Raw genomic sequence first — 25726 nt, 5'->3', positions numbered from 1 at the left:
GTCTGACACTTTTTTAACAATCTTGTTTTTCCTTTTTTATTGTGTGTGTGTGTGTGTGTGTATATATATATATATATATATATATATATATATATATATATATATATATATATATATATATATATATATATATATATATATATATATATATATATATATATATATATATATATATATATATATATATATATATATATATATATATATATATATATATATATATATATATATATATATATATATATATATATATATATATATATATATATATATATATATATATTTTTTTTTTTTTTTTTTTGTGTGTGTGTGTGTGTGTATATATATATATATATATATATATATATATATATATATATATATATATATAATTTATTTATTTATTTATTGTGTGTGTGTTGGGTCACGGGTGTCATATGTGTGTCTTTTAGCATTGTAAATGTCATAAGAAATGAAAAACAGTAAAGATACGTAGTAAAACATTGTACATACTCCTTAGAGCATCCTTATCAATGGGATTATTTCACGGTTCTTGAGGGTTTTTGTAAGTGTGATTAGGAAAGAGAAAGTGAAAAGAGAAGAAAAAAAAATTTAAAAATATATATATATATTAAAAAACTGAACAGCCAACGCGCCCGAGTGGGCACTGCTGCGCGTGATACGCACACAACATGCGTTCACCCCCATTAATGCCCTACTCCACTTGTCAGCTATAATCTCCAAATTTGCAGATGATTCCCAATCTTCTCTATCCCCCTCTCTCTCCCTTCCATGTAGGCATTGAATCTGACATTAACTCCACAATATTCATTGATGGCCTTGCTCTTAGTCCTTACATTGTATATAGCATTAACAGTGCCCCAAATAGCATTAACAGTGCCCCAAAAAAAGGCAAAATAATGCACCATTTATAATTTTATACTCCCTAATTTTATGCAACAGTAAAACGTGGCAGTGAATCTGAGTTCATTAGACTCATGTAAATAAATCTAATAATGTAAATATATAAAAGTAGTTCTGTATGTATATCAAAACAATATTACCAATAGTGATTCTATTTTTTTATATTAGTGAATTTATAGGTATAAAGTAGTGAATTTATATATTTACAATATTAGTTTTTAAAACAAACAAACAACTTAATTTATTATTCTAGTGTTCAAAACATCAACAATAAAAGACGGAGGAAATACATCTCGCAATCTAACATAGAAACGGACTCCCTATCAATGCTATAAGCTGCACGATTCACAAATCGCTTAACAAAATGAAAGCTAATATCAGTAAACTAATCTGCATCTTCTTTAATATAATCAATAATGCTGTCAAAAATGACAGTCATGGTTGTCCAATAGCCACAGTCCATTCCAAGGCTTCTCAAACGCCATCGATTGGAAAGCGACGTCAAAAGTTCACATTTTTAAGGTGGACGTGTCGATGCTGAAGAAGGAGGAGGTGAAATTAAAAAAAAAAAAAAAAAAAAAAAAAGAGATATGTGTCAACATTAGAAAGCACCAACCTGTCAAACAGGTAATTTTGGACTTAATTGAACATTTTAAAAGGTTTAGAGGATTGAAATGGAGTTTTTTTTTTACTTAGAACTCAATTGCACTATTTGTTTGACTTAGAAGTCAATTTGACTCTTTTATTTCTTAATTTTTATGAACCAAATTTATGCGTTTAATGTAATGATGAGTTTATGTACTTGTAGATTTATTTTTAAAAATTTTAAAAATATCAATATAATTGTCGTTTAGGTTATTTCAATTAGACATTTTAATTCTATATTTTTATACATTTTATTGTACAAAAAGAAAAGGAATTCAAAAGACAAGGTTACCTTGCATATTTTCTTTCGTGTAATGTCATATTTCATAGATGAAATTAGAATGATTAAGGAAAATTTTCATAGAATATGTTAGCTAACTCCCTTGCTAGGATTGTACAATTTTGTTTTAATTTTTTTTTTTTTTTATCTTTGAAAACCAACAACTGAGACAGAACATTTTCCAAACTCATGTGACCAGCCTGAGGGAGGATTGTACAGTGCAGTTTAGTTCATTAGTTTGGAACTTTTCTACTCTTTTTGTATTCAGTATTTATTTTCTATTTCTTAATTTATGAGTTGACGTTAGAAAAAAAAAGTGACACTAAAATAATGTTATTAAACGAAAAAGTTCATCCACATGAATAATGTTGTCCTCGAAATATCATACGTGAATCACATTATATTGGATGGATACCAACCACATAATAATAATTCTAAATATTGTTGTGATCGAAAGAGTCAGCACCTTTCTTTAAAAAATAAGACTCTCGAATAATAATTCAATTATGATCATTTTTAAAAATTATTACATAAGAGTAAATATAAAATAAAAATTGTTTTTTTATTAAAATATAATGCATAAAAATATAACAAAGAAAAATTTAATTTAAAATTTAATATAAAAATGGCGTTCTTTGTGTATATCCAAATATAAAATTATTCGTCAAAATTTTTATGCTAATTTTTTTCTAAAATTTTATACTCAATTGCAATTAAAATCAATACATGAATTCTAAAAACATAATTATCAAATATAAAATAATAAATTATATATAAAATATTTTTTAAGCTCTCAAAAATTTGGAGCTCTTTGTTGTCGCAGTGAACACATATGACCCGTGCGGCCGTACCAGCTCTAGAAAGAGTGGTCAAGTCACATAATAATCGTGATTTTTACAATCGTGATTTTTACAAGAGTAAAATTTACTTTATATTTCCAAATAAATATGAATTACACGCACGGTATCAATTATGCTGTAAAATTTTTCATAAATAATAATATAACATGAAAATGTGGTCCACATATCTGATAAGCGGGCATAAGATATCTAGGTGCAAAACAAACACATGTATCCCTTCGTTATTTTATGGTCCCCTTGTACGTTGATCACCACTCAATTTTTATTTTTTATTTTGGAATTGTTGGTCCGTCATTATTATTTTATTAAAATAAATCAAATTAAGTAAATATTATTATATTTAATTTAATTCTTATCACAAAAGAAAAAATAGAAATAAATAGAGAAAAAATTATTATTTATATAAAATTATTTCTTATAAAAAATAATTATTTTAATAATGATAATAATTATTACTTACATTTAAATATAGTTATAAATTAAATTTTATAAAAATAATTATAATAAAAAGACGTACATAAATTATTATTAAATAGATATAAATGTATAAATAGATAAATATAAATTGTACTCCGTAACTTTTTAAAAAAAATTGGAATGTGATTGGATTATGCCAAAACTGTTATTGTTTGGCTTGACTCAATATAATCCATATTTAATTAATTATACGATTGTAAATGTAATAACTCAAAATTAAAGAAATCGGAGAAAAACAATTGTAATTTAACAGTTTAGTCCGATCTGACCTATATTTTAACTTAACCAGCCCATCACAACATAAATAGTAATTAAACATAGGGAAAATTGTAATTTATGCCCCTCCATAATATGTCAATTATTAATGTCACTCCTGAATTATTGCGGTGTAAATATTGCCCCTCAATTTTAAAAAACGGTACATATATTGCCCCTCCTTCGTTACGGGAGGGGCAATATATGTACCGTTTTTTAAAATTGAGAGACAACATTTACACCACTAATAATTCATCAAGAGTGACATTGATAATTGGCATATTATGGAGGGGCAAAACTTATAATTTCTCCTTAAACATATGAGCGGGTCAACCATCTCATTTGGCAACACTCAAATATAGAGTACTAAGAGTTAGGCCGTTTAAATAATAATTAAACATATGAGCTGGTCAATCATCTCATTTGATAACACGCAAATAGAGAGTAAGTACTAAGGGTTAGGAAAGCATAAATGCATTCAATTAAAAATCTAGGCACAAGTACTAAAATAGTAAAATGAGTTATGTTTTCTTTGTCTAGAATGAGTATTTAATGTTAACTTCATTTTTCTTTGATAGCTAAACAAAAAAAAAAAAAAGTTCAGAAATTATTTTTTAGATTTTCAACACAACCCCTAAATTAATTGAACCACTAGTTAAATGTGAAATTTAAAAAAAAATTCTAAGAAAAAAAAAACAGAAAAGTATGATGGGGGAAAATGAATAGAATGACAAATTTTAGGGGCGAAAATGATATCTCAGATGTGGATAGCCAGAATATAAAATATTGCATAATGAAGATGATGATTGAGAAGCTTTTATATAGTAGCATATTCAACTTTGTTCTGGGGGCATCTCTTTGTAGAGAACCACGTTAACTTGCATCCCCACCACCACGCACGCCTGTCCACTTCCCATAATGTTCCCGGCCCGACCACGGCGAAACATATACTAAGGTACGAGGCACTCAGCTCCGACGACAAAATGGCTTCTCCGATGACAAATGTTCTCGAAAATTTCGAGATTTCACCTCCAATTGCCTCAGTTCAGGCCACCACTCTGCCACTCACATTTCTTGATATTCCGTGGCTGCTTTTCTCTCCCACCCAGCCTCTCTTCTTCTACGATTTCCCCCACTCTAACTCGCATTTCAGAGACTCCATTCTTCCCGGCTTGAAAACCTCCCTCTCCCTCGCCCTGCAGTATTATTTCCCCCTCGCCGGAAACCTCGTTACGCCGCCCAGGCCGGCCAGGCCTTACCTCTCCTGCAGCGGCGGGGATTTTGTTGTGTTGACCGTTGCCGAGTCGGCCGGTGACTTCCAACGCCTCTCCGGCCACCACCAGAGGGATGCCGTAGATTTCCGCCGCCTTGTCCCGGAGTTTCCGGCGGCGGCTCATTCCTCGCCGCTCTTGGCTGTTCAGATTACACTTTTTGCCCAAAATGGGATTTCGATTGGGTTCTCGTTGCGCAACGTGGCGTCCGATGAGAGGACGTTCGACCAATTCTTGAAAACTTGGGCGGCCATTTTCAAGGTGGGAATAGAGCTCCACAAGCCGGTCCTGAGCAAGAGCGTGCCCATCTATGACAGGTCGGTAATTCAAGACTCCGGCGGGGTTTATCCTATCCTCCTGGAAGAATGGTGGCGTTTCAGAGATTCACACTCTTTGACCGGGCCGGGCCCGGACGACCCGATGGTTCGGGCCACGTTTACAATGGGTCGCCCGGAAATGGAGATGATCAAATCATGGATCCTGATCCGGTCCAAGAAACTGTTCGGGTCAACCCACTTGCTCCTCTCACCTTACGTTCTAACCTGTGCATATTTATGGGTCTGTTTGATGAAAACAACCGGGTCAAATAACCACAAACCCATTCAACCCACGGAGCTCCGTTACTTCGGATTCATAGCCGGTGGGCTAACCCGACTGGATTACCCGGTACCAAGGAGTTACGTCGGCAACTGCGTCGCATTCGGCCGAGCAACGGCGAGGCAAAACGAGCTGACCGGAGAAAACGGAGTCGTGTTCGCCGCAAAAGCAATAGGGGACACAATCAAGAAACTGGACGAGGATGTTTTGGGCGGGGCGGAAAATTGGATATCGGATTGGAGCGTGTTCTCCGGGCCGGGCCCCCACGTAATGGTGACCGGGTCCCCAAAAGTGGACCTATACGGGCTTGACTTCGGGTGGGGCAGACCCAAGAAGATAGAAGAAATCTCAATTGATAAAACACATGCAGTGTCCCTGTGTGAAAGCAGAGACATTATCGGTGGCATCGAGATTGGGTTGAGTCTCCCAAAGCCTAAAATGGATGCTTTTGCTTCTCTCTTCGATGAAGGTCTCAAAAGTTTATTGTGAATTCAAATTTGCATATTTTTCTTTTGGGAAATTTTTAGCCATTTTGGTACCATGAAAATTTGTCATCCTTCTTGTTGCTGTTGATGTTGAGCATATAATATATAAGATAAATGTGCAATTCAACTATCAATTTAAAATTTTAGTTGAAGTGGAGCATATGTTTCAATTTGATATCAGAGTCTGATTCATGTGTTGTTTAAAGCCCATAAAAAAGTCACACAATATATAAACATAAATGTGTAATTCAACTATCAGTTTAAATTTTTAGTTGAGATTCTTTAATTTGCACTTCCATGTCATGTTAAATCTTGTTGGTTGATTGATAGGGATAGATTCTGCAGAATGTTTTTTGTTTCATTCAATCAATTCAATACAGAATGAAAACTAGCTTATATTTATAATAATATAAAAATTACTCTTTTTTTAAAGATTATTTGGCATATATATGTATATTCTAAATTTGAATATGACAAGACACACGTGTTGAAGTGCAATAATTTTATTATTGTATACCACACAAATATGAGTATTATAATATATGGGCGTGTATATAGGTAGTGAATTTAAGGGGAAAAATCATTGTGTGGACCATTACAAAAAGTATATTTTTAATATACTAAAAGTATATTATTCATGTACTGAATATATATTATACGAAATAATATATTTTCTGTACTCAAATAATGTAATTTTTATGAATACAATATATATTTTTAATATACTAAACTGACCAATATCTAACTATCTATATCGTCTTGGATCTTGATGACATAATAATAATAATAATAATAATAATAAAACCCAGCCCAGCATGGATCACAGGATCAACCTAACAAAATTAATTTAAGAATAAATTAAATACATTTTTTGTTTTTCAAAAAATTAAATACATTTTTAATACGTCAAACTCAATCAATCAATGATGTATTATAAATATATTTTTAATATTGCATTTTTTATGTGGATTTTAGTGAGTCAGAATATAATCTCCTATGAAAGCAGATCAATCATTTCTTGCTCCATTATCCTGGGAATATATTATTTTGGTAAACAATGAGTGCAGTGGTAGCATCCTCGTAAGCGTATCTGTTTCATTATTTTGGCAAAAGATTTTGTCGGTCGAACCGTCAAACGTCATATAAATATGACTTATACAAAGAGGAAGAAAAGTTAGGTTGCATAATAAGTTTTGGTGTAAAACGTGCGATTTGGATGGTTCAATCGCTGCCTTTTTTTCTTTTTTAACAATTATTTAATAAAATATATTGATAAATAATTGTTGAAGTCTTGAAACATACTTAAATTTTAAGTACAAAATAAAATTAATTCTTTTTTTCTTGAGTTCTAATGATATATAGTTATGTATGACTTTAATAAATATGGTTCAATTAACATTGTTTGATGTTTAGCGTAATAATGGTTGGAGTACTATTTACATGGTCATCACACTTTGTGTTGGTTAAAAGGAGTTTTCTTTTTAGAATAAGAGCAAGCATGATTGAGATATTGGAATTGAAGATTATAAAAGGAAGAAATAAAATATTCTTTTAAAAAAAAAGGAAGAAATAAAATATGGATGCCAACATGGGTGTGCTACCTCATTTCCACCATGGTGTGCCCGCCCCCGACCCCCGCCCCCCGCCCCCTGCCCCCTCTATACACACACGCATGCATATATATATATATATATACACACACACACAAAATGCTAGGACAATTCAATGGGTCAACTTAGGGCAACTACATACCTTCATTTTTTTGGAATAGGGCAACTACCTTCTTTCTTTTTCTTTTTTTTTTTTGGAATAGGGCATCAACTACCTTCTAAATGCTAGGATAATTCAATGAAATTGGGGAAGAATTTCCTACCAAGGGTTTATGATAATGTACACAAGAATTCATAATCTCTCAATCAAAGATTAGAGCAAGAGTTTTCACACTTTCATGGCATATCAACTCTAAACCCTTAAGGCACAAATGCATTAAAATTCTAAATTTTCTCATACTTTCATATAGAGAAATTGGGTTGTGAAGGGGGAGGCTTTAAGTTCATTCCCCAACTCTCATTATGAGAAGAACTATCCAAAAGCAAGTCAATTCCTGTTGCACACCAGGAATCAACAAGATAGAAACACAAGACTCCTCCACAAGGATTGATAAGCACTAATTCTTAGTACTTTTATGTGCGCAATTGATATCAATCTTATATGTTTTCATATTCATTGGAAGCTAAGTATGTGTTTATTTGATTCCTTTGTGTCATTTAGGTGATTTGGGGACATTGATGGTAACATCATGTAAATTGGAGCTCACTTTGATGTGTTTTAAAGTCATCTTGACACAACGACATGATCTGAGAGTCATGAGAGATCAAGAAAATGAAAAAGAGCAAGTTAGAAGTATAATGACATGACCTGGAGACCTAAAGGAACAAAGAAGATGAAGAAATATGCATTTTGAAGTGAAGATCATGACTCACGCTGGCATTAACGCCGTAGTGCCAGCGTGACTTCATTATGCTCTCCATTTTTCTCTATCAGAAGATGTCTCGATATTTTAAGCATATCTCATCATAGAAATGTCCAAATTAAGTGATTTCAATGGAATTGAAAGATATTTCAAATAGCTACAAGTTCTATGAAGACAACAAAAGTCCAATTCTGACGTCTACAAGGTGATAAATGGCTTAGAAACCAAAACTTTTGTACAAAGTGGATGGTCACGGTCACGATGTGAGTGTCACCTTCTCCCGGAGAAGGCGGCGTTTCTGGTCGCCTTCCACCGGAGATGGCGATCGGCAACGGCCTGAACTTAAATGACCTGTAATTATAGGTCATTTACCGGTTATTAAGTTTCATTGCCTCAATTTGACATGTTAACGGATTGAATTTAATTGGCTCTTTTAAAAGTTTAGGTGTCTAATTGATTTTTTTTTAAAATTTTAGCTGTCTATTTGAATCTTTTGCATGTATCCACAATTGGAATTTAGGAACTTAGATTTGATTGGTGAGTAAGAATAGGCTGTTATTTTTATTTTTGACTTTTTAATCATAATCGGAGCGTCTATCGGAGCCATTTACTGACCAACGGTCGCGATGGAGCGGATTCCCCCAACGTTTAATTTTCATACCAACGGTCGAAAAACTTGAAAATACAAAAACCCACACAAAATGTTAAAACAATGTACACCAAATTTCTCAAAATCTCTTTCTCTCAGAACTCAAGAAACAAAGAAAGAATCCATTGATTATATTCTTCCGACGAAATCTTCACTACCCATCGAAGAAAAATGAGTGTTTTGCAGTACCCACAAGGGATAAACCCCTCAGATCTTCAGGTTTGGAACAATGCAGCGTTCGATCATGGAGAATCCGAGGATCTGGAGCGTTCTTGGCCTCCTCTGGAACCCCTTTCGCTGAAGAACTCAGAATCGTTTGAATCTGTGTCGGGCAAGGAGAATCAGATCCCTCTTCTTGAAAATCCGGCTGTTTGTGCCGACTCTCCGAGACCTGTCTTCAAGCCAATTCAGCCGGAAAATTCTTCCGGCGTTGTGAATCTGAAACCGGGTTTGGTTTCCAAGAACGAGACTTTAGGAGAGGAGATTCGGGATGAGAAGAAGATTGACAAGGAAATTGAGGAGGTTGAGATGGAGATCACCCGGTTATCTTCAAGATTGAAGGCTCTGAGAATGGAAAAGGCTGAGAAGTGCGTGAAAAATGTGGAAAAGAGAGGAAGGGTTGTGACGGCGAAGTTTATGGAGCCCAAACAGAGTTTATCAGTGAGCGCGAAATCGAAAGCTCAGAGAAGAGGGCTTAGTTTGGGGCCGTCGGAGATATCCGCCGGAATAAGGAGAGGTTTAAGTATGGGGCCGTCGGAGATCTTTTCTGCATCCAAGTCGCCGCAATTGTGCAAGCAAGGGATGATTACTCCGATTCAATCCATACAGAACCGGCGAAAATCGTGTCTTTGGAAGCTCCAAGAAATTGATGAGGAGAATCATAGAAGTCTGAGTCCCAAATCCAGAAAGACCATGGCGAAAACCCTTCCTCCTAGGCAGGCAATTACCACAGTTCAATCCAAGAAAACTGTGAAGAAAGATGAAGTGGTTCTTAGCTCAGTTCAGCCCAAGAAATTATTCAGAGATGGTGAAAAGTCTGTTCTTGGTGCCACCAAGAAGCCACTAAAGCAAGGGAGGATCGTGGCGAGCCGATATAATCAGAACACCACAGTTGTGTCCTCATCAATGAGAAAGAGGTCTTTCCCAGAAAATGACAAGGATGATGGTAAGAGATGTGACAAGAAACGATCACTATCGATTGGCAAATCGGGTGCAGCTCAAGCAGAGATAAAGAATGTGGGGACTGAAACCCGGGCGAAAAAGAAATGGGAAATACCAGATGAGATTGTGTTGCACAGAGAGGAGGCAGAGTCTGAGAAATCCCCAGGGAGCAGCACTTCTGTGGTGCCTGATATGCTTCCGAGAATCAGGATCGCTCGATGTGTGAAAGAGAGTCCTAGGGATTCTGGACCTGCAAAAAGGGTGGCTGAATTGGTAGGAAAGAAATCATTTTTCAGCAAGGATGAAGAAGATGTTGTGGAGCCAGCAGTGTGTCAAGCTTTGAGTTTTGCAGATGAAGATGAAGAAGAAGAAGAAGCTTTGAGTTCTGCAAATGAAGATGCTTAAGTAACAAACTGTCAAGCTTTGAGTTTTGCAGATGAAGGATGAAGCTTTGAGTTCTGCAAATGAAGATGTGTTTAAGTAGCAGAACATGGAAAAGGCACCCAAACTGCCATCTCTCAAATATCAACTCTGCTTTTAAAAAATTTTTCTTATGTGTTTAGCAAGCATTCTTGTGCTTTCCTTTGAGCTTCTGGCTCTATTAGTTGTATGGTGAGTTTGAATAAGTGTAACTCTGCACACAATGCATATTCTAATTTCAGTTTTTTCTGCTTCAAGTTTCTCCTCTATTTTCTGCTTCAAGTTTCTCCTCTATTTTCTGCTTTTCATTATTCATGATCTAATGAACCAAATGATGTTCTTTCATCATTAAACGTATGATGGGTTCAATACAGGTGGTTTGGTATTTGGTCTCGGTTCGAGTGATTGAATTCTGTCCAAGTGGTCAGATGTGATAGGTTCGATACAGGTGGTCTGGCTCTATACTAGATCTATTATGCTCGGTTTGAGTTAGATGTGATAGGTTCGATACAGGTGATCTGGTATTTAATCTCGGTTCAAGTGATTGGATTTTGTCCAAGTGGTCATCATAGACCCATTATGCTCGGTTCAAGTGGTTGGATTCCACCCAAGTGGTCAGCATTGACCCATTATGCTCTGAAACTTGAAGGACACATTGTCTTACAAAAAATAGAATTGGGGGATCAGATTTAGGAGATCAATTCATGATAATTGATTCAAGAGATTTACTATTCATATTTAGGCTGAGTGTGTTATTTTGGTAGTTTAAGAGGTATAAATACCTTGGAAAAAGACTGGTAAGGAACTTTGTAATCTTTTTCACTCTAAGCGATAATAATACCATATTTCTTTAGCATTATACTTTGTTTCCAATTGATTATGTTAGCCAACCGTAGACTAATTTAATCTAAAACCAACAAGGTTGAGAATAGCAATTTGAATTAATATATTCATGATGTCACTGTCTGAGCCAAAAGACATACAAAGATGCAGTCATTTTGGGTTTAAACAACCAGAAAGAAACATAATACACACAGAAGAGAAACAGAATACACACAGAAGAGAAGCACACATAAAAGTATTTCCATGGGGGACCTTGCATCAAATACGGCTCGAATCCCTTCCAAAGATATATCTTCTTGTCCAATCAGCCACAACAAGGATTCTCGTGCGCCAGCTAACTTGCTTGCTGAATGGAAACACAGCATCAAGGCAAATTGATTAGAGATATTATTAACTTACAGGCATGATGATCTCAAAGAGGCTCTTGATGATCACCTTGCATATACAGAATACCATAGCCACTGCGTGCTTCGGCCCATGGAAACCCAGTCTCCAGGAAGCTCTGCTGCCGCTTGATCCCCACCTAAGGGAGCAAATTGCCCGAGATGCCTATACCTGGAGTGCAATTTATTCGAATGTCTTCATCAGTTAATGGAAAGAGTTCATGTCATACATATTTTTTGAGTGACGAGAAAAATCCGCAACTACTATTTGAGAGTGTGGTAAACCCCGCCTTGTGATCTTAGCCGACAAAGGATCACAAGAAAATAAACCAGCTTTAGTTACCCATAGCTGACTAGCGCAAACAAAGAATGCCAATAAGCCACTCCTGTTGGGAGTCGATCAGTCAAACTTGTAATCTTGTGGTTACCAAGTCAACAGCTTAACTAACTTGACTGGGCCCTTATAAGGATAATTAGTCTTAGGCTCAAGAGTTTAGTTTTCACGTTTTGAAGTTCACATATTCAGACTTTGTTAGATGCAAGAACCTGATATGCAGTGTAAGGATGGTTCTTTAATGATAGATGGCTAAAGGGTACTGTCTAATAGGGATGAATAAATTAACTGAGCAAATAAGATGTTATGGAAAAATAAAAGGCACAAAAACAAATAAAGCATACCTGAAAGGGCGGAATTCATGGCGTCCAGAACTCTTGAAACGACGAGGGCCTTCTGGATTACTTTTACACTGTTCCCAACGGTTAAAGCAACTAGACAGATATGCACCTTGTTGTGCAGCAACCTAGCAAGTCAAATATAGTAACTATAAATTGGAGCGATATACAAAGAAACGGAGAAGGAAGAGATGGTAAAAAAAAACACAAAGAAAGGGGAAAAACGAAAAAAAGAAAGAGACACCTGAGCAGTCGCAGGAAGAGACTTCGTCTGAGAATCTACATGAGAGAGGGCTAACTTAAACCCCTCAATATCTATCTCACCTTGTTTGTTTCCCTCGTAATCTCTTAGCAAGTCTACCACTTCGAGCAGATGCTTGCTCTTCACATACAGTTCAACTTGGGGGTACCTAATGATGATATCTTCAATAACGTCTTCAAATTCATCAACAGTTAAGGTGCCAGAATTATCTTTATCTGCTGCTTTGAAAATGGTCGTAATATCTTCCTGAACCGCAAAATGTTTTACAGAAGTGTGAAAGAGAAGCAAAAGGCGGGTAGCGTTTGGGATTTTTGGAAAATTAATGTAACCACATGCCAAGTATAAAAGAGAAATCAGGTGTGCATATAATCCTTCAACTTTATCGACTAGCCTTACAGACTGCACTTTTTTCGTCTGTATGTTTTCCATTTTCTATGTCAGTTAGTCCTTTTAACTTAAAAGACATATATTATGTACTCTGCCAAGATATTCTGGTCTTCTAAGTATTGAATATGTTTGGAAGATTTAAATAGTCCGCTAGAAAGAAAACCTAAAAAACCGACAAAAAAAACAACGATGCATGAACTCATTCCACTGAATCTAAAAGGTTGGATTTGTTGCATAGGTCAAGTGACGGGATTAACCAAGTATTAAGGACAATGGGTAAAATTTTCCATGAATAGTTTAAATTTTAAATGTTGCGTACCATTATTTTGCGTTGATCTACGGTTGCACAATCACCAAGAGCATAGGCACCCTCACAGCCTTTTACTCTTAACCATTCATCTGTTGCAAGAGCACGCCTGTTGGTCTTCATAAGAAGAAATATAAGAATCGGTATTAGAAAAACTACCCGTAACAAAGCATTGTTGATCTAAGCAAACGGAATATAAAACGAAGGTACCTGACCAATTTGTTCCATAAAGTCTGTCACGACCGGGCGAGTACCAACCCCAGTCGACCACACAACCATTCCATGTGGCACTTTAACGTTTTCTGCAGTGGCTTTAACTTTCATGTTAATGAACTTATCAGAAACACTAACCACTCGGCATCCTGTCAAAACCTCGATTCCATCTCTTTGAAATTTCCGCTCAGCAAAAGTACTAATTCTTTCATCAAACCTGCCAAGACATAAAGTTAAGGTAATGATTGGTTTGAGAATGTGATACACAACTAATTCTAAACCAGCTGAAACATGAATTGTTATCAAACAATTTCTCCCAATCACATAGAAGCAACGTTGCATATATACAGCAAACGAATTAAAATACAAAGGTGGAATGATAAATCTTACGTGTTTAAAATATGATCTCCAGATTGGATAATAGTTATTTTCGCTAGATCTTTCACTCCTGGGTAAATTCTCACTAAATCTTCATGAACAAAGTCATGCAACTCTGCAGCAAATTCTATTCCAGTTGGCCCGCCCCCTACGATGACAAAATGGAGGTTGGTTCTCCGCTCTTCGTCACTTAACCCTGGAAGGACTGCCTTTTCAAAACAATCAATTACAGCTCGGCGAATCCTTTGAGCATCTTCTACTTCCTGTATAGCAGAATATTTTCTTTTGCTTAAAAAAACATAGGAATTCACAAAAATATTTTAGTTGCAGGAAATATGTCATCTCTGAAAAGAACGAAATGCATCTATTCTGCAAGTGCTCTCATGTGCGTATATTTAATATTTCTTTAAGAAATGAGAACTCTACCTTCAGAAAGTGGCAATACTCCAAGACACCAGGGGTGTTAAAAGTGTTCACTCTTGCTCCAACTGCTACAATCAGATAGTCATAATCTAGTGAGAAATCGTTTTTCCCGACTAAATTTTCATCAATATGAGAACGACAGTGTACTTTCTTTTCCTTTGCATCAATCTTCAAGCATTCTGCTTCCCAAAATTGAATTTTTCCATTTCCCTGCCAAGGGGGTTACAAGTTAATGCTCTACTCTATACGATGTTTTTGGAATAGGAAGTTAGGAACGAAACAATTACTTCCATCTTATAATTTGCTTACCTTCTTTAATATGTTCCTTATAGGCTCAACTATGCTTCGTGCCTCAACTGTTCCACATGTCACACTAGGTAACAACGGAGTAAATGCAAAATAATTTCGAGGGGAGACCACTTGAACATCATAGGATGAAACATCCAAATCCTTTAGGAAACTAATGCTAGCCCACCCTGTTCCAAGCACCACCACTTTTTTTTTCTTCGGTTCTGGCTGACTTTGTTCCACAATTTTCGTTTCGTTGTTTGAATGGGCTTCTGCATACGCAATCAGGCCTCCACTACTGCAAAACACAGTAGGGTTAAAAATCAAGGCCAAATAGAACTTTCACATAAAGAATAGAAACTTGATTAACTTAAGGGATTATATGTCAACTCCATAATATGTAACTTTCCCCTTACTCATGACAGATGCAAGTTTATACCTTTCAATTGATTCAGATTGGGAAATATCCAACTATTAGCAAATCAAAAGGATCCGCAAACAAACATTCTAATGATCTGCCAGTCATATAAGAACACAAAGAACCTCATAATAACTGGATCAAAGTATTGTCATTTGTAATTCAAGTCAAAATCCTAATGATCCCTGTTGAGTCATTCAAAACAAATGCCAATATGAATATTTGATCCACCTTCTAATGATAGATTCTGATATCAGTGTTCTCCCCATGGACAAGCATAATAGCCACTTTTTTAAGTGATGAGGAAACCCACAACTACTATGCGAGGATGTGCGCAACAGATAAATTCCATCTAGTGACTCTAACCAGTAAAAGATCATACATAGTAAACTCGTCCGATGACTGTAACGGGTAAAGGATCATACATGGTAAACCAGGCTAAGTTGGTCATAGCTGACCGGAAAGGCAAATAGGCCCTACCCGGCATAATAGCCACTTTGACCACATAGAATATGTGAAATTTCTTCATTTCTAAACTTCTTTCTAGGATAAAAAAGCAGCTTTTCAGGAGGTGAAGAGAGAGAGAGAGAGAGAGAGAGAGAGAGAGAGAAAGAGAGGTGGGTTCAAGCTGAAGACCATCAACCTGAGCTCAAAGAATTTCTTTCATACATACTCTAGGAACCAAAAAAAGGGGGAAATGAATCTGTATTCCCACAGAAGCTATAAGAAACTCAAGATAAGCAAAAAATGACAAAATGCGATCCTCTGATTACAAATTGTCAGGAAAATTGAAGAAAAAATAAGCCAAAAAAGTGGGAATTCCAAGAACCCAGGAGAGATCTAGCCAAAACGCAACATTTTCAGCAAAATTAATGGGAAAAAAAAAAACTAAAAACGAAAAAAGAAGGATGAAAGAGAACCTGACAGAGACGAGAATAAGAAGCTTGGAGTAGTTAGAAGGCTTGGTATGCAGAACTCTGCTCAAAAATGAGAAAGCACCCATCTTTTTCTTCTTCTCTTTGCCTTTCAACGCTCTCAATTCTCACCTGCCACTCAAAGAGTGTCTGAAAGAAAACTACCTGAATCGGTTATTACAGCTTTTCCTAGTAAACGGCATTTTGGTTATTTATTTATTTGATAATTATGTCTTCTTCATTGACGACATGTGGCAGTTTTATCCGGGTCCAGCCCCTTGGAATACGGCTTATACGAGTCTACGGTCTTCACCACCGCATTCTCAGATCTTACCCTCCTTTCACTCTCACCATTAAAGAAGGGTAAATCATTGAAATAATCTCCTCCTAATTTCATTGCTTTTATAACTATATAAATACGTACTAGTATTATTCTTGCATAATCAATTTTAAATACCCTAGATTTATATGTCATTCCACTATTGCACAAATTACAATTGAAGACAAATGATTAATGTAGTTGTATTTGACATCAATTTAAACATGTGTTGACAGGATGACAAGTGATAATAATATAAGAACCAATAAAAGATAATATCATAGCCAATAGATTGAAAGAGTATATTTAAACAGATACTACAATGTAATAAAGTTAATTTTATTAAAAAAAATTGATAGAGTTAATTGTATTAAAAAAATTATAGAGTTAGTCAAAAAAAATGATGATGTCATATAAGAAAGACAAAAATAACAATAAAATGACAACTATAAATCTAGAATAAAAAAAATTAACTCAATACACCAATAATAAACACTTGTTGTGTTAGAACAACCTCATTTATTTGATTTTTTAAAACTAAAAATAATGTTCATTAAGAACTACAAATTTCACAAACTAATCTTTATCATCAAATGCATTTATACATCAAACTTTTTTATAACAAAAACAACTACGAGACATACACACAAAAAAAAAAAACGTTCCCACAGCACAATCCAACACCACGAACAGGAACACGATCATCAAGAAAAAATGGGTTGCCAGGAGCCCAGGACCCAATCATCTGAATGTTAACCAGTCAGCCCGTTCAGCTAAATGACACCAGCAAGAACTAACAGCAACTGCATTATCTAGTAGGTTGTCCAAAATCAATATGCTCAAATCCACAAGGAACTGTCAACACCACTCTAAGTAGACAATTAAAATCAGAATTGAAGTAGCAAAACCTGTGTACTCAGCTTGAAAGAACTGCAAATCTATATATATATATATATATATATATATATATATCATAACTTTTATATTGCCCAACATAGATTAAAAAGAGAAAGTTAAATGGAAAAGAAGCAAAGCAAGAAAATTTAAGGCTTTGGGCTGGAAGAATACATAGGTGTGCTTGCCTCAGAGGTAGTGACAATTTTAAGTATCATCATCCTTGATCTGATAATACTAACATTAGAAATGCATCATAGGCAAACAGTTCAAAATGTGTGAGGGAGACCAAACAAGCCACATCACAACAATAATAATAATAATAACAAAAAACATAAAAATAAAGACAAAGGGAATCATGGTTTCACTTTGTAAATTGTGATGTATGATCATTTGATAGGAGGGACAACAAATAGGAAGCCTTAGTTATACAAGGCCTAAACTGTGCATTAAAATGCTCAGATTGTTTTAAAAGATATGATTAAACTGTGCATCAGAGAGATTCCCATCTGACAAATCAACATCCTCTTTTAGAGTCCTGATGTCCCTGTCTGTTTATCATCATATGCACAAACCACATTCACCAGAAGCACAAACATTCAAAATCACTGAAGAGAAAAAGCTCTAACAGAAAAACAATCTTTTAACAAATGAGAAAAACAGTAATACAATTCCAACCATCCTTCTGTCAAAAAAATGAGTGAATTAAGCCTTGATACCTCAGGTTTAAGTTCTTTTCAGAGTGAGATACTCAAAGTATATTTAATGCCATCATAGGCAAAAGGCATAACACTACATAGCAAAAAATTACACAATAAAAAGAGTAAAGAAAAATAATTCAATAAAAAATTAATGAATGCATCAGAGATTCTGATTTCCTTTGAATACAATTTCATCTTTCTCCAGAAGGAGTAAGATTCTAAAACATCATCATCTGCACCTCTAAAAGTTCATACATAATGAAAATTTAATTAATCAATTTGAGTTGTGAATAAAAACAAATTATTTGAGTTGTCAACAATATAGGAATCAAATTCTTAATCAGCAAAAAAATGAATTTCAATGTAAGCAGGCATAATGTAACAGAAAGCTTATTACAAATGAAGCTAACTGTGTCGCAAGATCTGCTTTATATTTCTGCCCTCAAAACGAAACATCCAGCAACACAAACACTCTAGACATTAGATACCACGGGCAACAAAAAACACTCTGGTCAATTTCAAATAAAATCACACTTAATATTAAACATTGATGTTGGCTTAGGACTAGAGAACAGAGAGAATGAAAATTTGAAGAAATTGAAAACAGGGATGTGAAGAACATAGCTAAACTAAATTTGCAACCTCAGTCGAAAGATGGTGATAATTTCAATGACAATCACAATAAATCAGAAGATATGGGTAAATAGCATCATTGATTGCATTACCAAATTCATGAATACAACACTAAAAACATGAGATATACAACAGAGATCAGATGGTAGTGCATGTTTGGAAATCATCACTGAAACATACAGATTTAAGTGGATAAGAATCATCACGCCTCCTTGCATATCTTCATATATAAGCACCTAACTAGAAGTAATTAACAAAACCAAATGTCAAATGAAACTGAAAACACACAAAATGGAATCAGAAATGACATGTCAATCACCATGTTGCATCAATGGACACAACTAAGACTGGGGCGACAAATAACAATCATCATCTTCCTTATTTGCACCAGTAAACAAAATCAAAAGTGTGACAAACAACAACCACCAGTAAACAAAATGATAAAAGGAAACAATTGCTTGGACTCAGTAAAATCCATTACAATCATTTGCAATGTAGTTTCACCAGGAGGTTCCCCCTGCAAAGCAGGGACCTGGATCCACTACACCTCATACTACATGGATTTATATCATCACTGCCAACTACTCTGAACAAACCAAAACAAAAATTACAATCCTAAACAAATCAAGAAGCCTCAGAATAGCAAAATTATTTCATAAAAAATGCATTAACCCCAAGAGGTTCTCCCTGAAATACAGGGCCTTGAGACCAATGCATCTCATATACTATCCAGCAAAATTGAAATTCATCACTGACTTCTAAATTTAGGAAACACACATAACAACTTCTCACATGCCAGCAATTAATTGTGTTTAATAAAACTACACCATCCCATTAGAATTCCTGGAGAAACAAGAATTATTACAAATCTACAAAGCACACAGATATAAGCTCCATGTTGAACAAATACATATAAAACCAATAGATAGAAGAAACAGTGTGATGCTCAGAAAAATAAACAGCTCTTTCAATCAATGACATTCAGAAGCAGAACTGGCGTTAAAGCTGATTTATTATCTTCATTGCATCTCATCAAGCAAGTAAATTAATTTTTAAAAAAACATATTTTTGGCTCATATTAAGAAATTCAACCATCACTATCATATACTTCATAGATTGCTCTCTGAAGCGCGGATAAAACAATTTAATCATAGCCAAATCATTAAAATTATATGTAAATACAATCTATGATGCGTAGTATATTTCCAGCAACATGCACAGAAACAAATAGATAGAACAAGATAGAAAAATGTAGCCGTCGAATTGACACAGAGTAGCTATGGATAAAAAGTGGTACAATGGCTAGACTGCAACACAGACAGCGACGTCTTTTTGGCACGAGTATAGGGCTCTTTCTTCATACTGTATCTCGGAATTGCCCGGGAGACTACGTGCAGGCAACTATTAAAATAAAATTAAAGAAAAAAAAAAACTATTCAAAAACACTTACTGATAGGAGAAAGCGAGAGAAAGAAATATTTCAGCTCCACGCTAAAGATATACATCTGACTACCATATCTGCTCCGGCGGACTAGATCGACCGTTGGCGACCTATATTACTAAAGCACGCTTAATTAGCGATGGGAAGAAACGGATACATGTTCGCAGAGATGCTCAGAGTGTACTGCGAGCCTGCGAGTTAGGGCTTTACCGTCACTGATATATAGCAGCAGAGGAGAGGAAGGAGCTGCTTCTAAAACCCTAATGTCGATGTCTTGGGCCTGATAGGATGAAAGAAACGGGTTAACAAATAGAGATCCGATGTAACCTAGTTGAAATGGATCAATTAGCCTAGCCCATTAAGTTTGGCACAAGCACAAGACAATTTATAGCATGGGCCAGGCAATCGAGTTATGGATCTTGGATTAAAATAACGAGGTATAAAATTTATGACAAAATTATTGTGTGGATCACGGTCTAAAACGACGCAGTTTTGATGTTTAAAATTTTTTTTACTCCGCCCACGTGTTAGAATAATTAATATTTTGGGGTAAGATAATGTATTTTATGAGTTATAATAATGTACTATATATATTAGAATAATGTAATTTATATGTGTTAGAATACTTAAATTTGTGCGATAAAATAATATATTTTATAAATTAGAATAATATGATTTAGGAGGAGTCAATGCAAATTGGGATTTTAGGTTCCAAACCCTATGTTGCTCACTTGACTTTTCATGGTGGTTCTAATGTTGGTGGTAATGGCAAAAAGTAAAAGTAAAAATAAGGGTGAGTATCCTATAAAGGTACAAGGTGCAGCTCAGAAAATGTATAAACGCTATATCTATAACAAACCTATCACAATAAGGCTTAATGCCTTAAGAGAAAAACTTGGATGGGAAATAATCAGTTTAAGTATGGTTTGAATCCAATCTTATTGATGTTCCTTTTAATACCTGGTGGTTAGTCATTGGTGCTATAACTCATGTTTCTAACATTGTGCATGAATTTATGATGTTTCTACCTCCAATGAAAAATGAAAAGGTTATTTTCATGGGAAACATGACGAAATCTATGATTGAAGGCATTGAAACTTCTATAATTAAGTTGGATACAAGCTTCTATAATTGTCTGTATGTTCCATAATGTCATAGAAATCTTGTTTCGGTAGCTAGGTTGAGCATGTTAGGTTTTAGCTTTAAGATTTAAAATAAATGTTTTATTTACCAACAAAGTTATTTTGTGACTCTGGTATTTTGTAGGACACTTAATACTGTTTCAACTTAAACCCTTAAAAAAATGAAGGCCATAAAAGACAAAGAAGTATTTCCCATATAGCAAACTTTTATATTTCCTTTAAAATGTAGTGACTTACAATAAAATTACATACATGGGAATTCATATTTAACAATAAAATCACCTTAATTTATAATTATACAAATTGAAGTATATATGTTTATTCAGGTAACCATTAACGTTATCCTAATGGGCGGTGTTGGGGTCTGGCTAAGAAATTTGCTTACACAAATTGACATGTTAGCTCGATCATGAAAATGTTGATTCAGGACGTTCATGTCCATGAATGATGGGCTCCTACTCTTCCAACTACTTGCGTTTACTTTCTTACACAAAGCTTCTGACTTCTCATGTGAATGAAGCCCGCCACGAGAAGGCACTTTCACTCTTCCGCCATATCCGTGCCACCCTTCCCCTTGACCCTTTCGTCTTTCCGCTAGTCCTCAAGTCATGCGCCGCCCTCCGCCGCCCCTTCCTTGGCGCTGCCCTTCATGCCCATCTGCACAAAGTGAATTTCATATCCAACCCGTTCGTAGCGTGTGCGCTTGTGGACATGTACGGGAAATGCGTCTCGATTGCCCATGCCCACCAACTGTTTGATGAGGTTCCCGTGAGAAATATAGTTGTTTGGAACTCGATGATTTCGCTTTACACCCATGCTGGGAATATGCCAGCTGCGTTGGAGTTGCTCCGTGTTATGGATATTTTGCCAAATGAGTCCACTTTCAACTGCATTATAGCTGGGCTTTTGGACACGGAGGATGGGTTTTCTAAGGCCATAGTTATTTATAGAAAGATGCAGAGGATGGCTCTGAAACCGACTTTGATTACAGTTCTTGCATTATTACGTGCTTCTGTGGGAATAGCGGCATTGAATTTGACCAAAGAAATTCATGGTTTTTCAATAAGGAATGACATTGATCCACACCCGCAATTGAGGAGTGGACTAGTGGAGGCCTATGGTAGGTGTGGTTGCCTTGGCAATGCGCGTACTGTGTTTTGGAGTATGAGAGAAAAGGATGTAGTTGCATGGAGCAGCTTGATTTCAGCTTATGCACTACATGGAGAGGCGAGAATTGCACTCGAAATTTTTGATCAAATGGAAATGGCAAACATAAAGCCAGATGGGATCACTTTTCTTGTGGTGTTGAAAGCTTGTAGCCACGCAGGTTTAGCTGACGAAGCAAGAATGCATTTTTCTCGCATGCAAGATCGTTATGGTGTGGAAGCAACTAGTGATCATTACGCTTGCTTAGTGGATGTCTTGAGTAGGGCAGGCAAATTATACGAGGCATATGATGTTATCAAGCAAATGCCTGTAAAGGTGACTGCAAAAGCTTGGGGAGCACTTCTGACAGCTTGCCGAACATATGGAGAAGTAGAGCTAGCAGAAGTTGCTGCAAAAGCGTTATTTGAAATAGAATCTGACAATCCTGCTAACTTTGTTGCATTAGCAAGAATTTATGCTAGCAAGGGTCGGTACGAGGAAACACAGAAACTAAGACGAGAAATGAAAGAGAGGGGTGTTAGAACAGCTCCTGGTAGCAGTTGGGTTGTACATCAAGATTCAGTATGAGCACATGTCAAACATGCCATCCTTACAAATATTTGATGAGACTTATATGGTAAAGGTAAAACCATTGCCATTTCTTCTACTAGCTTGCCTTAATCAAACGCTTTTTCATTATTCTTTTAACTTATCTTAAAATACATGCTTTTCTTGTATGTGTCACAAAAATTGAAGCTGGTGTCATATTTTTTACAATTTGATTAATACCCTTTCAGGCATAGCTGTTAAAGACTTGTACACTACCTTTTCTTTTCTATTTATGATACTGTGGTGATAGTAGACAAATGCCGTTTAATTCTGTTTGGGATTTGTTTAGCCTTGCTAGTTTTCTGATAGAAACAAATAACTCAGATCAAAATGGTAAGAGCTCAAGCTCTTTTATAAATCTAAATCATATATGACTCCAAGATTACTACAAAAACTTCAGACTTAGAGAATGCCACATTTCATTGCATTAAAAGCAAGACTATAGATTTCTTTTGTCCTTTAAATGTTTTGAATGGCACTTGTCTACACCTATATATCTGAAACAATCAAGTATTATCCAGTTTTTCGTCCTTCACTGTCCCACAAACACTTTACTATCTTTGAAACTGAGTATTTTTGAAAAAAAAAATCCTATTTGCTTTTTAGTGCCTCATCAAGAGGTTCAAGTTCTTACTTTACAACACATACCTCTGGTTTAATAAAACAGATACCGGCAGGCTTGAACAATTGCGGAGTCAAAATAGCTTGAGATTATTTTAGTTTGTATTTATTTTTAATTTATAGAACCATCATTGAGTAGAAAAGATAAAAGAAGCCATCCTTGTGCATATAATGTTACATTCTTGCATCATACAAATACATAGGTAGGCCCTACCAGAAGACCACTTCCACAAGGGATGAAGCTTTTGGGCATACCAATATAGCTTGGGAAACAGTATGTATTATCTCTCTCAGTTTGGTAATTTTGGAGTTCTGGTCCTTCTTGATGTAAAAATCCACCCTCTCTATGACTGTAAAATTTGTTAATAAAAACTTCACAAGGTTTAATTCCCTTGCAATTTTCTTCTGCAATTTCCCTAAGCTCATATCCATGATATCACAGCCTGATCCAACACCCCAGCTCATAAAACTGTACAATCTAACAGTCCTCAAATGGTGAAGTGAAGAAGAGAAAGCATCAGTCTGTGAATCCCAAAATCTTTGCTCATCAACAGGATGTTTTCTTGTTAGATCACTTTCACACTGAAAGAACACGAGTAAATTCTAAACTAAGGAAGTTTATCTTAAATAATGAAAAACAAAATCAAAGGGAGGAAAGAGGAGAGAACATACCCAAAACCCATACAAGTTACTGGCTATAATTATTAGGTTTTCCAAACCGGGTGAGTTCTGCAGTAAACTGGTTATCCCAATGAGTTCGTGTTTACGGAAACTTGTTTCCAGTGTCAGAGACTTGCACTTCAATATGGGAATTTGAATGCTGTAAACCTCACAAGCTGTTAACAGCTTTACACATGCCAAAACAATTAGTTAAAGAGCAAAATACGTAAGTTGTTTAAAATCAGATGAGATTTACCTGGACACACGATTGACATAGTGCTAGAGTCTTTGCATGACACACATTTCTAATGATGTTTCTTAATTTCCTGCAAAAGTACTCAACTTCGCATTCATCCACGACATCGAAAAACATTAAATTAAAATCAATCTTGGCATACTCCAGACGTGATAAATCTACAATGGAATGTTCAGCTTCGTGCATGTAGCCTGAAAGTGTTAGTGACAACAAATGAGATGCATAAATTTTAATCTCAGTTTGCATATTACATAGCGTCAAGCTTTTCAGTTTTGCAGAAGGGATGCTCAGGAAAGTCAAGCTGGAACATTGCTCAAGAACCAAGCATTCTAGTATGGGGCATCCAGCTAGAATACCATTAACCATGTCATCACTTAGTACAAATTGCCTGAGAGATAGCTTTCTGAGTGATTTCCAGGAAAGTTGCACTCCATGCATCTTGAAAGAACAGAAGTTCAACTTCAGCTCGGTGAACGTTTCATTGTTGAAGAAATGACGAGGCATCGCATAGGGAACATCTCGTCCAACAGTATAGGTACACCTGTCTGTGAAATCTAAATGAAGCACTTCCACACTTTTCCTTGTTGCAAAGCGGATCCATGCATCAACATGAGAAGCAAACTTTTCCTTGTAGTAGAATCTGATAGAAAACTTAGAGATGCATTGACCTTCATGTAGAAGAAGGGCGCGGTGCACAGAAGTTATGAAATTCTTTGGCGTCTTCTGTTCTGATGGTAGATGGAATTTCAGATTAGACACAGAGGTCCATAACCGGTCCCACCTTCTTGAGAGGGTGCTTGTCTTGATGGCATCTCTGGTAGGCAAAAGTGATAGTATGAGAAGAAGAATGGAATCTGGTAGTACACTCAGCCTGTCTTCATTGCCTTTTTCTTGATCCCTTAAAGTTCTGCATCTCTTGGCATCCATTTTGCAGGCTTTTCAACATACAATGATGGCTAAGGCAGAGAGAATCAGGGAACAACCTTGTGAACAAATAAAGAGGTTTTCACTTTTCCCACATGCTTTGTTCTAAAACTCCTTGATTGATATGATCAAGGCTTGATGATATCATGATTTTGTTCTCATATGGTTAATGTTTTAGTTGCCTTTATTTTGGACTGAGGGATAATTCCTCAGCATAAAATAGGTGAATTCCTTATTCCATCAACTGTTCCAGCCGGCTGATGATTCCCCCCTCTAAAGACTGACAAATTCTGCCTAACAATGATAAATGTTAGAATGATTTTGGAGGTGTATGGTAAATAGCTATTAGCTGATTGAGTTAGTGGATTTGACTAGTTGATATTATTATGTGATTGTAGAAATATGTTTGATAAATT

The 25726-nt window shown here is 35.6% G+C and overlaps 5 protein-coding genes, 1 long non-coding RNA gene and 9 other non-coding genes across 20 annotated transcripts; 3 read left to right on the top strand and 12 right to left on the bottom strand.

Moving 5' to 3' along the window:
• The first annotated feature begins 4251 nt into the window (after window positions 1-4251).
• LOC115996418 (malonyl-coenzyme A:anthocyanin 3-O-glucoside-6''-O-malonyltransferase-like) lies at window positions 4252-5928 on the top strand. The gene has a single exon (XM_031235622.1). The coding sequence runs from the start codon at window positions 4404-4406 to the stop codon at window positions 5775-5777; it is 1374 nt and encodes a 457-aa protein (XP_031091482.1). The 5' UTR covers window positions 4252-4403; the 3' UTR covers window positions 5778-5928.
• Window positions 5929-8951: 3023 nt separating this feature from the next.
• LOC115996467 lies at window positions 8952-10745 on the top strand. Its single transcript, XM_031235691.1, has one exon. The coding sequence runs from the start codon at window positions 9067-9069 to the stop codon at window positions 10459-10461; it is 1395 nt and encodes a 464-aa protein (XP_031091551.1). The 5' UTR covers window positions 8952-9066; the 3' UTR covers window positions 10462-10745.
• A 653-nt stretch (window positions 10746-11398) lies between these two features.
• On the bottom strand, window positions 11399-16154 carry LOC115997411 (external alternative NAD(P)H-ubiquinone oxidoreductase B1, mitochondrial-like). Its single transcript, XM_031236965.1, has 10 exons — window positions 15971-16154; window positions 14654-14930; window positions 14348-14554; window positions 13934-14184; window positions 13541-13760; window positions 13343-13447; window positions 12619-12882; window positions 12381-12502; window positions 11755-11874; window positions 11399-11665 (listed from the first exon to the last, which is right to left on the bottom strand). The coding sequence occupies exons 1-10, from the start codon at window positions 16051-16053 to the stop codon at window positions 11578-11580; spliced, it is 1737 nt and encodes a 578-aa protein (XP_031092825.1). The 5' UTR covers window positions 16054-16154; the 3' UTR covers window positions 11399-11577.
• A 631-nt stretch (window positions 16155-16785) lies between these two features.
• Window positions 16786-20126, bottom strand: LOC115997048. The gene is made up of 2 exons (XR_004093682.1): window positions 19962-20126; window positions 16786-18751 (listed from the first exon to the last, which is right to left on the bottom strand). It is a non-coding gene; the product is annotated as an uncharacterized LOC115997048 (long non-coding RNA).
• Window positions 17665-17749, bottom strand: LOC115997699. The gene has a single exon (XR_004093794.1). It is a non-coding gene; the product is annotated as a small nucleolar RNA R44/J54/Z268 family (small nucleolar RNA).
• LOC115997694 lies at window positions 17893-17959 on the bottom strand. The gene has a single exon (XR_004093789.1). It is a non-coding gene; the product is annotated as a small nucleolar RNA Z267 (small nucleolar RNA).
• On the bottom strand, window positions 18238-18377 carry LOC115997700. The gene has a single exon (XR_004093795.1). It is a non-coding gene; the product is annotated as a small nucleolar RNA F1/F2/snoR5a (small nucleolar RNA).
• Window positions 18515-18599, bottom strand: LOC115997690. Its single transcript, XR_004093785.1, has one exon. It is a non-coding gene; the product is annotated as a small nucleolar RNA Z196/R39/R59 family (small nucleolar RNA).
• LOC115997689 lies at window positions 18644-18724 on the bottom strand. The gene has a single exon (XR_004093784.1). It is a non-coding gene; the product is annotated as a small nucleolar RNA Z195/SNORD33/SNORD32 family (small nucleolar RNA).
• On the bottom strand, window positions 18806-18888 carry LOC115997701. The gene has a single exon (XR_004093796.1). It is a non-coding gene; the product is annotated as a small nucleolar RNA U31b (small nucleolar RNA).
• On the bottom strand, window positions 19451-19542 carry LOC115997691. The gene has a single exon (XR_004093786.1). It is a non-coding gene; the product is annotated as a small nucleolar RNA Z223 (small nucleolar RNA).
• Window positions 19581-19668, bottom strand: LOC115997702. The gene has a single exon (XR_004093797.1). It is a non-coding gene; the product is annotated as a small nucleolar RNA U36a (small nucleolar RNA).
• On the bottom strand, window positions 19759-19908 carry LOC115997703. Its single transcript, XR_004093798.1, has one exon. It is a non-coding gene; the product is annotated as a small nucleolar RNA snoR134 (small nucleolar RNA).
• Window positions 20127-21458: 1332 nt separating the features above from the next.
• LOC115997046 (putative pentatricopeptide repeat-containing protein At1g03510) lies at window positions 21459-25663 on the top strand. Of its 6 annotated transcripts, none has more exons than XM_031236498.1 (3): window positions 21459-22883; window positions 24657-24921; window positions 25065-25663. In XM_031236498.1, the coding sequence occupies exon 1, from the start codon at window positions 21539-21541 to the stop codon at window positions 22826-22828; it is 1290 nt and encodes a 429-aa protein (XP_031092358.1). In that variant the 5' UTR covers window positions 21459-21538; the 3' UTR covers window positions 22829-22883; window positions 24657-24921; window positions 25065-25663. The 6 variants fall into 6 exon arrangements, with proteins under 6 accessions (XP_031092358.1, XP_031092360.1, XP_031092359.1 ...); XM_031236500.1 differs by having other exon boundaries at window positions 24657-25243; window positions 25321-25663; XM_031236499.1 differs by having other exon boundaries at window positions 24657-25388; window positions 25489-25663.
• LOC115997045 (putative F-box protein At1g49610) lies at window positions 23639-25331 on the bottom strand. Its single transcript, XM_031236496.1, has 3 exons — window positions 24387-25331; window positions 24143-24316; window positions 23639-24052 (listed from the first exon to the last, which is right to left on the bottom strand). Exons 1-3 carry the CDS (start codon window positions 25311-25313, stop codon window positions 23681-23683), a joined length of 1473 nt encoding a protein of 490 aa, XP_031092356.1. The 5' UTR covers window positions 25314-25331; the 3' UTR covers window positions 23639-23680.
• Window positions 25664-25726: the final 63 nt, after the last annotated feature.

Source organism: Ipomoea triloba, chromosome 11 (genome assembly GCF_003576645.1).
Source record: "Ipomoea triloba cultivar NCNSP0323 chromosome 11, ASM357664v1".
NCBI classification, from domain to species: Eukaryota; Viridiplantae; Streptophyta; class Magnoliopsida; order Solanales; family Convolvulaceae; genus Ipomoea; species Ipomoea triloba.
The sequence above is the reverse complement of the archived record's forward strand: the minus strand, read 5'-3'. Positions and strand labels throughout refer to the sequence as shown.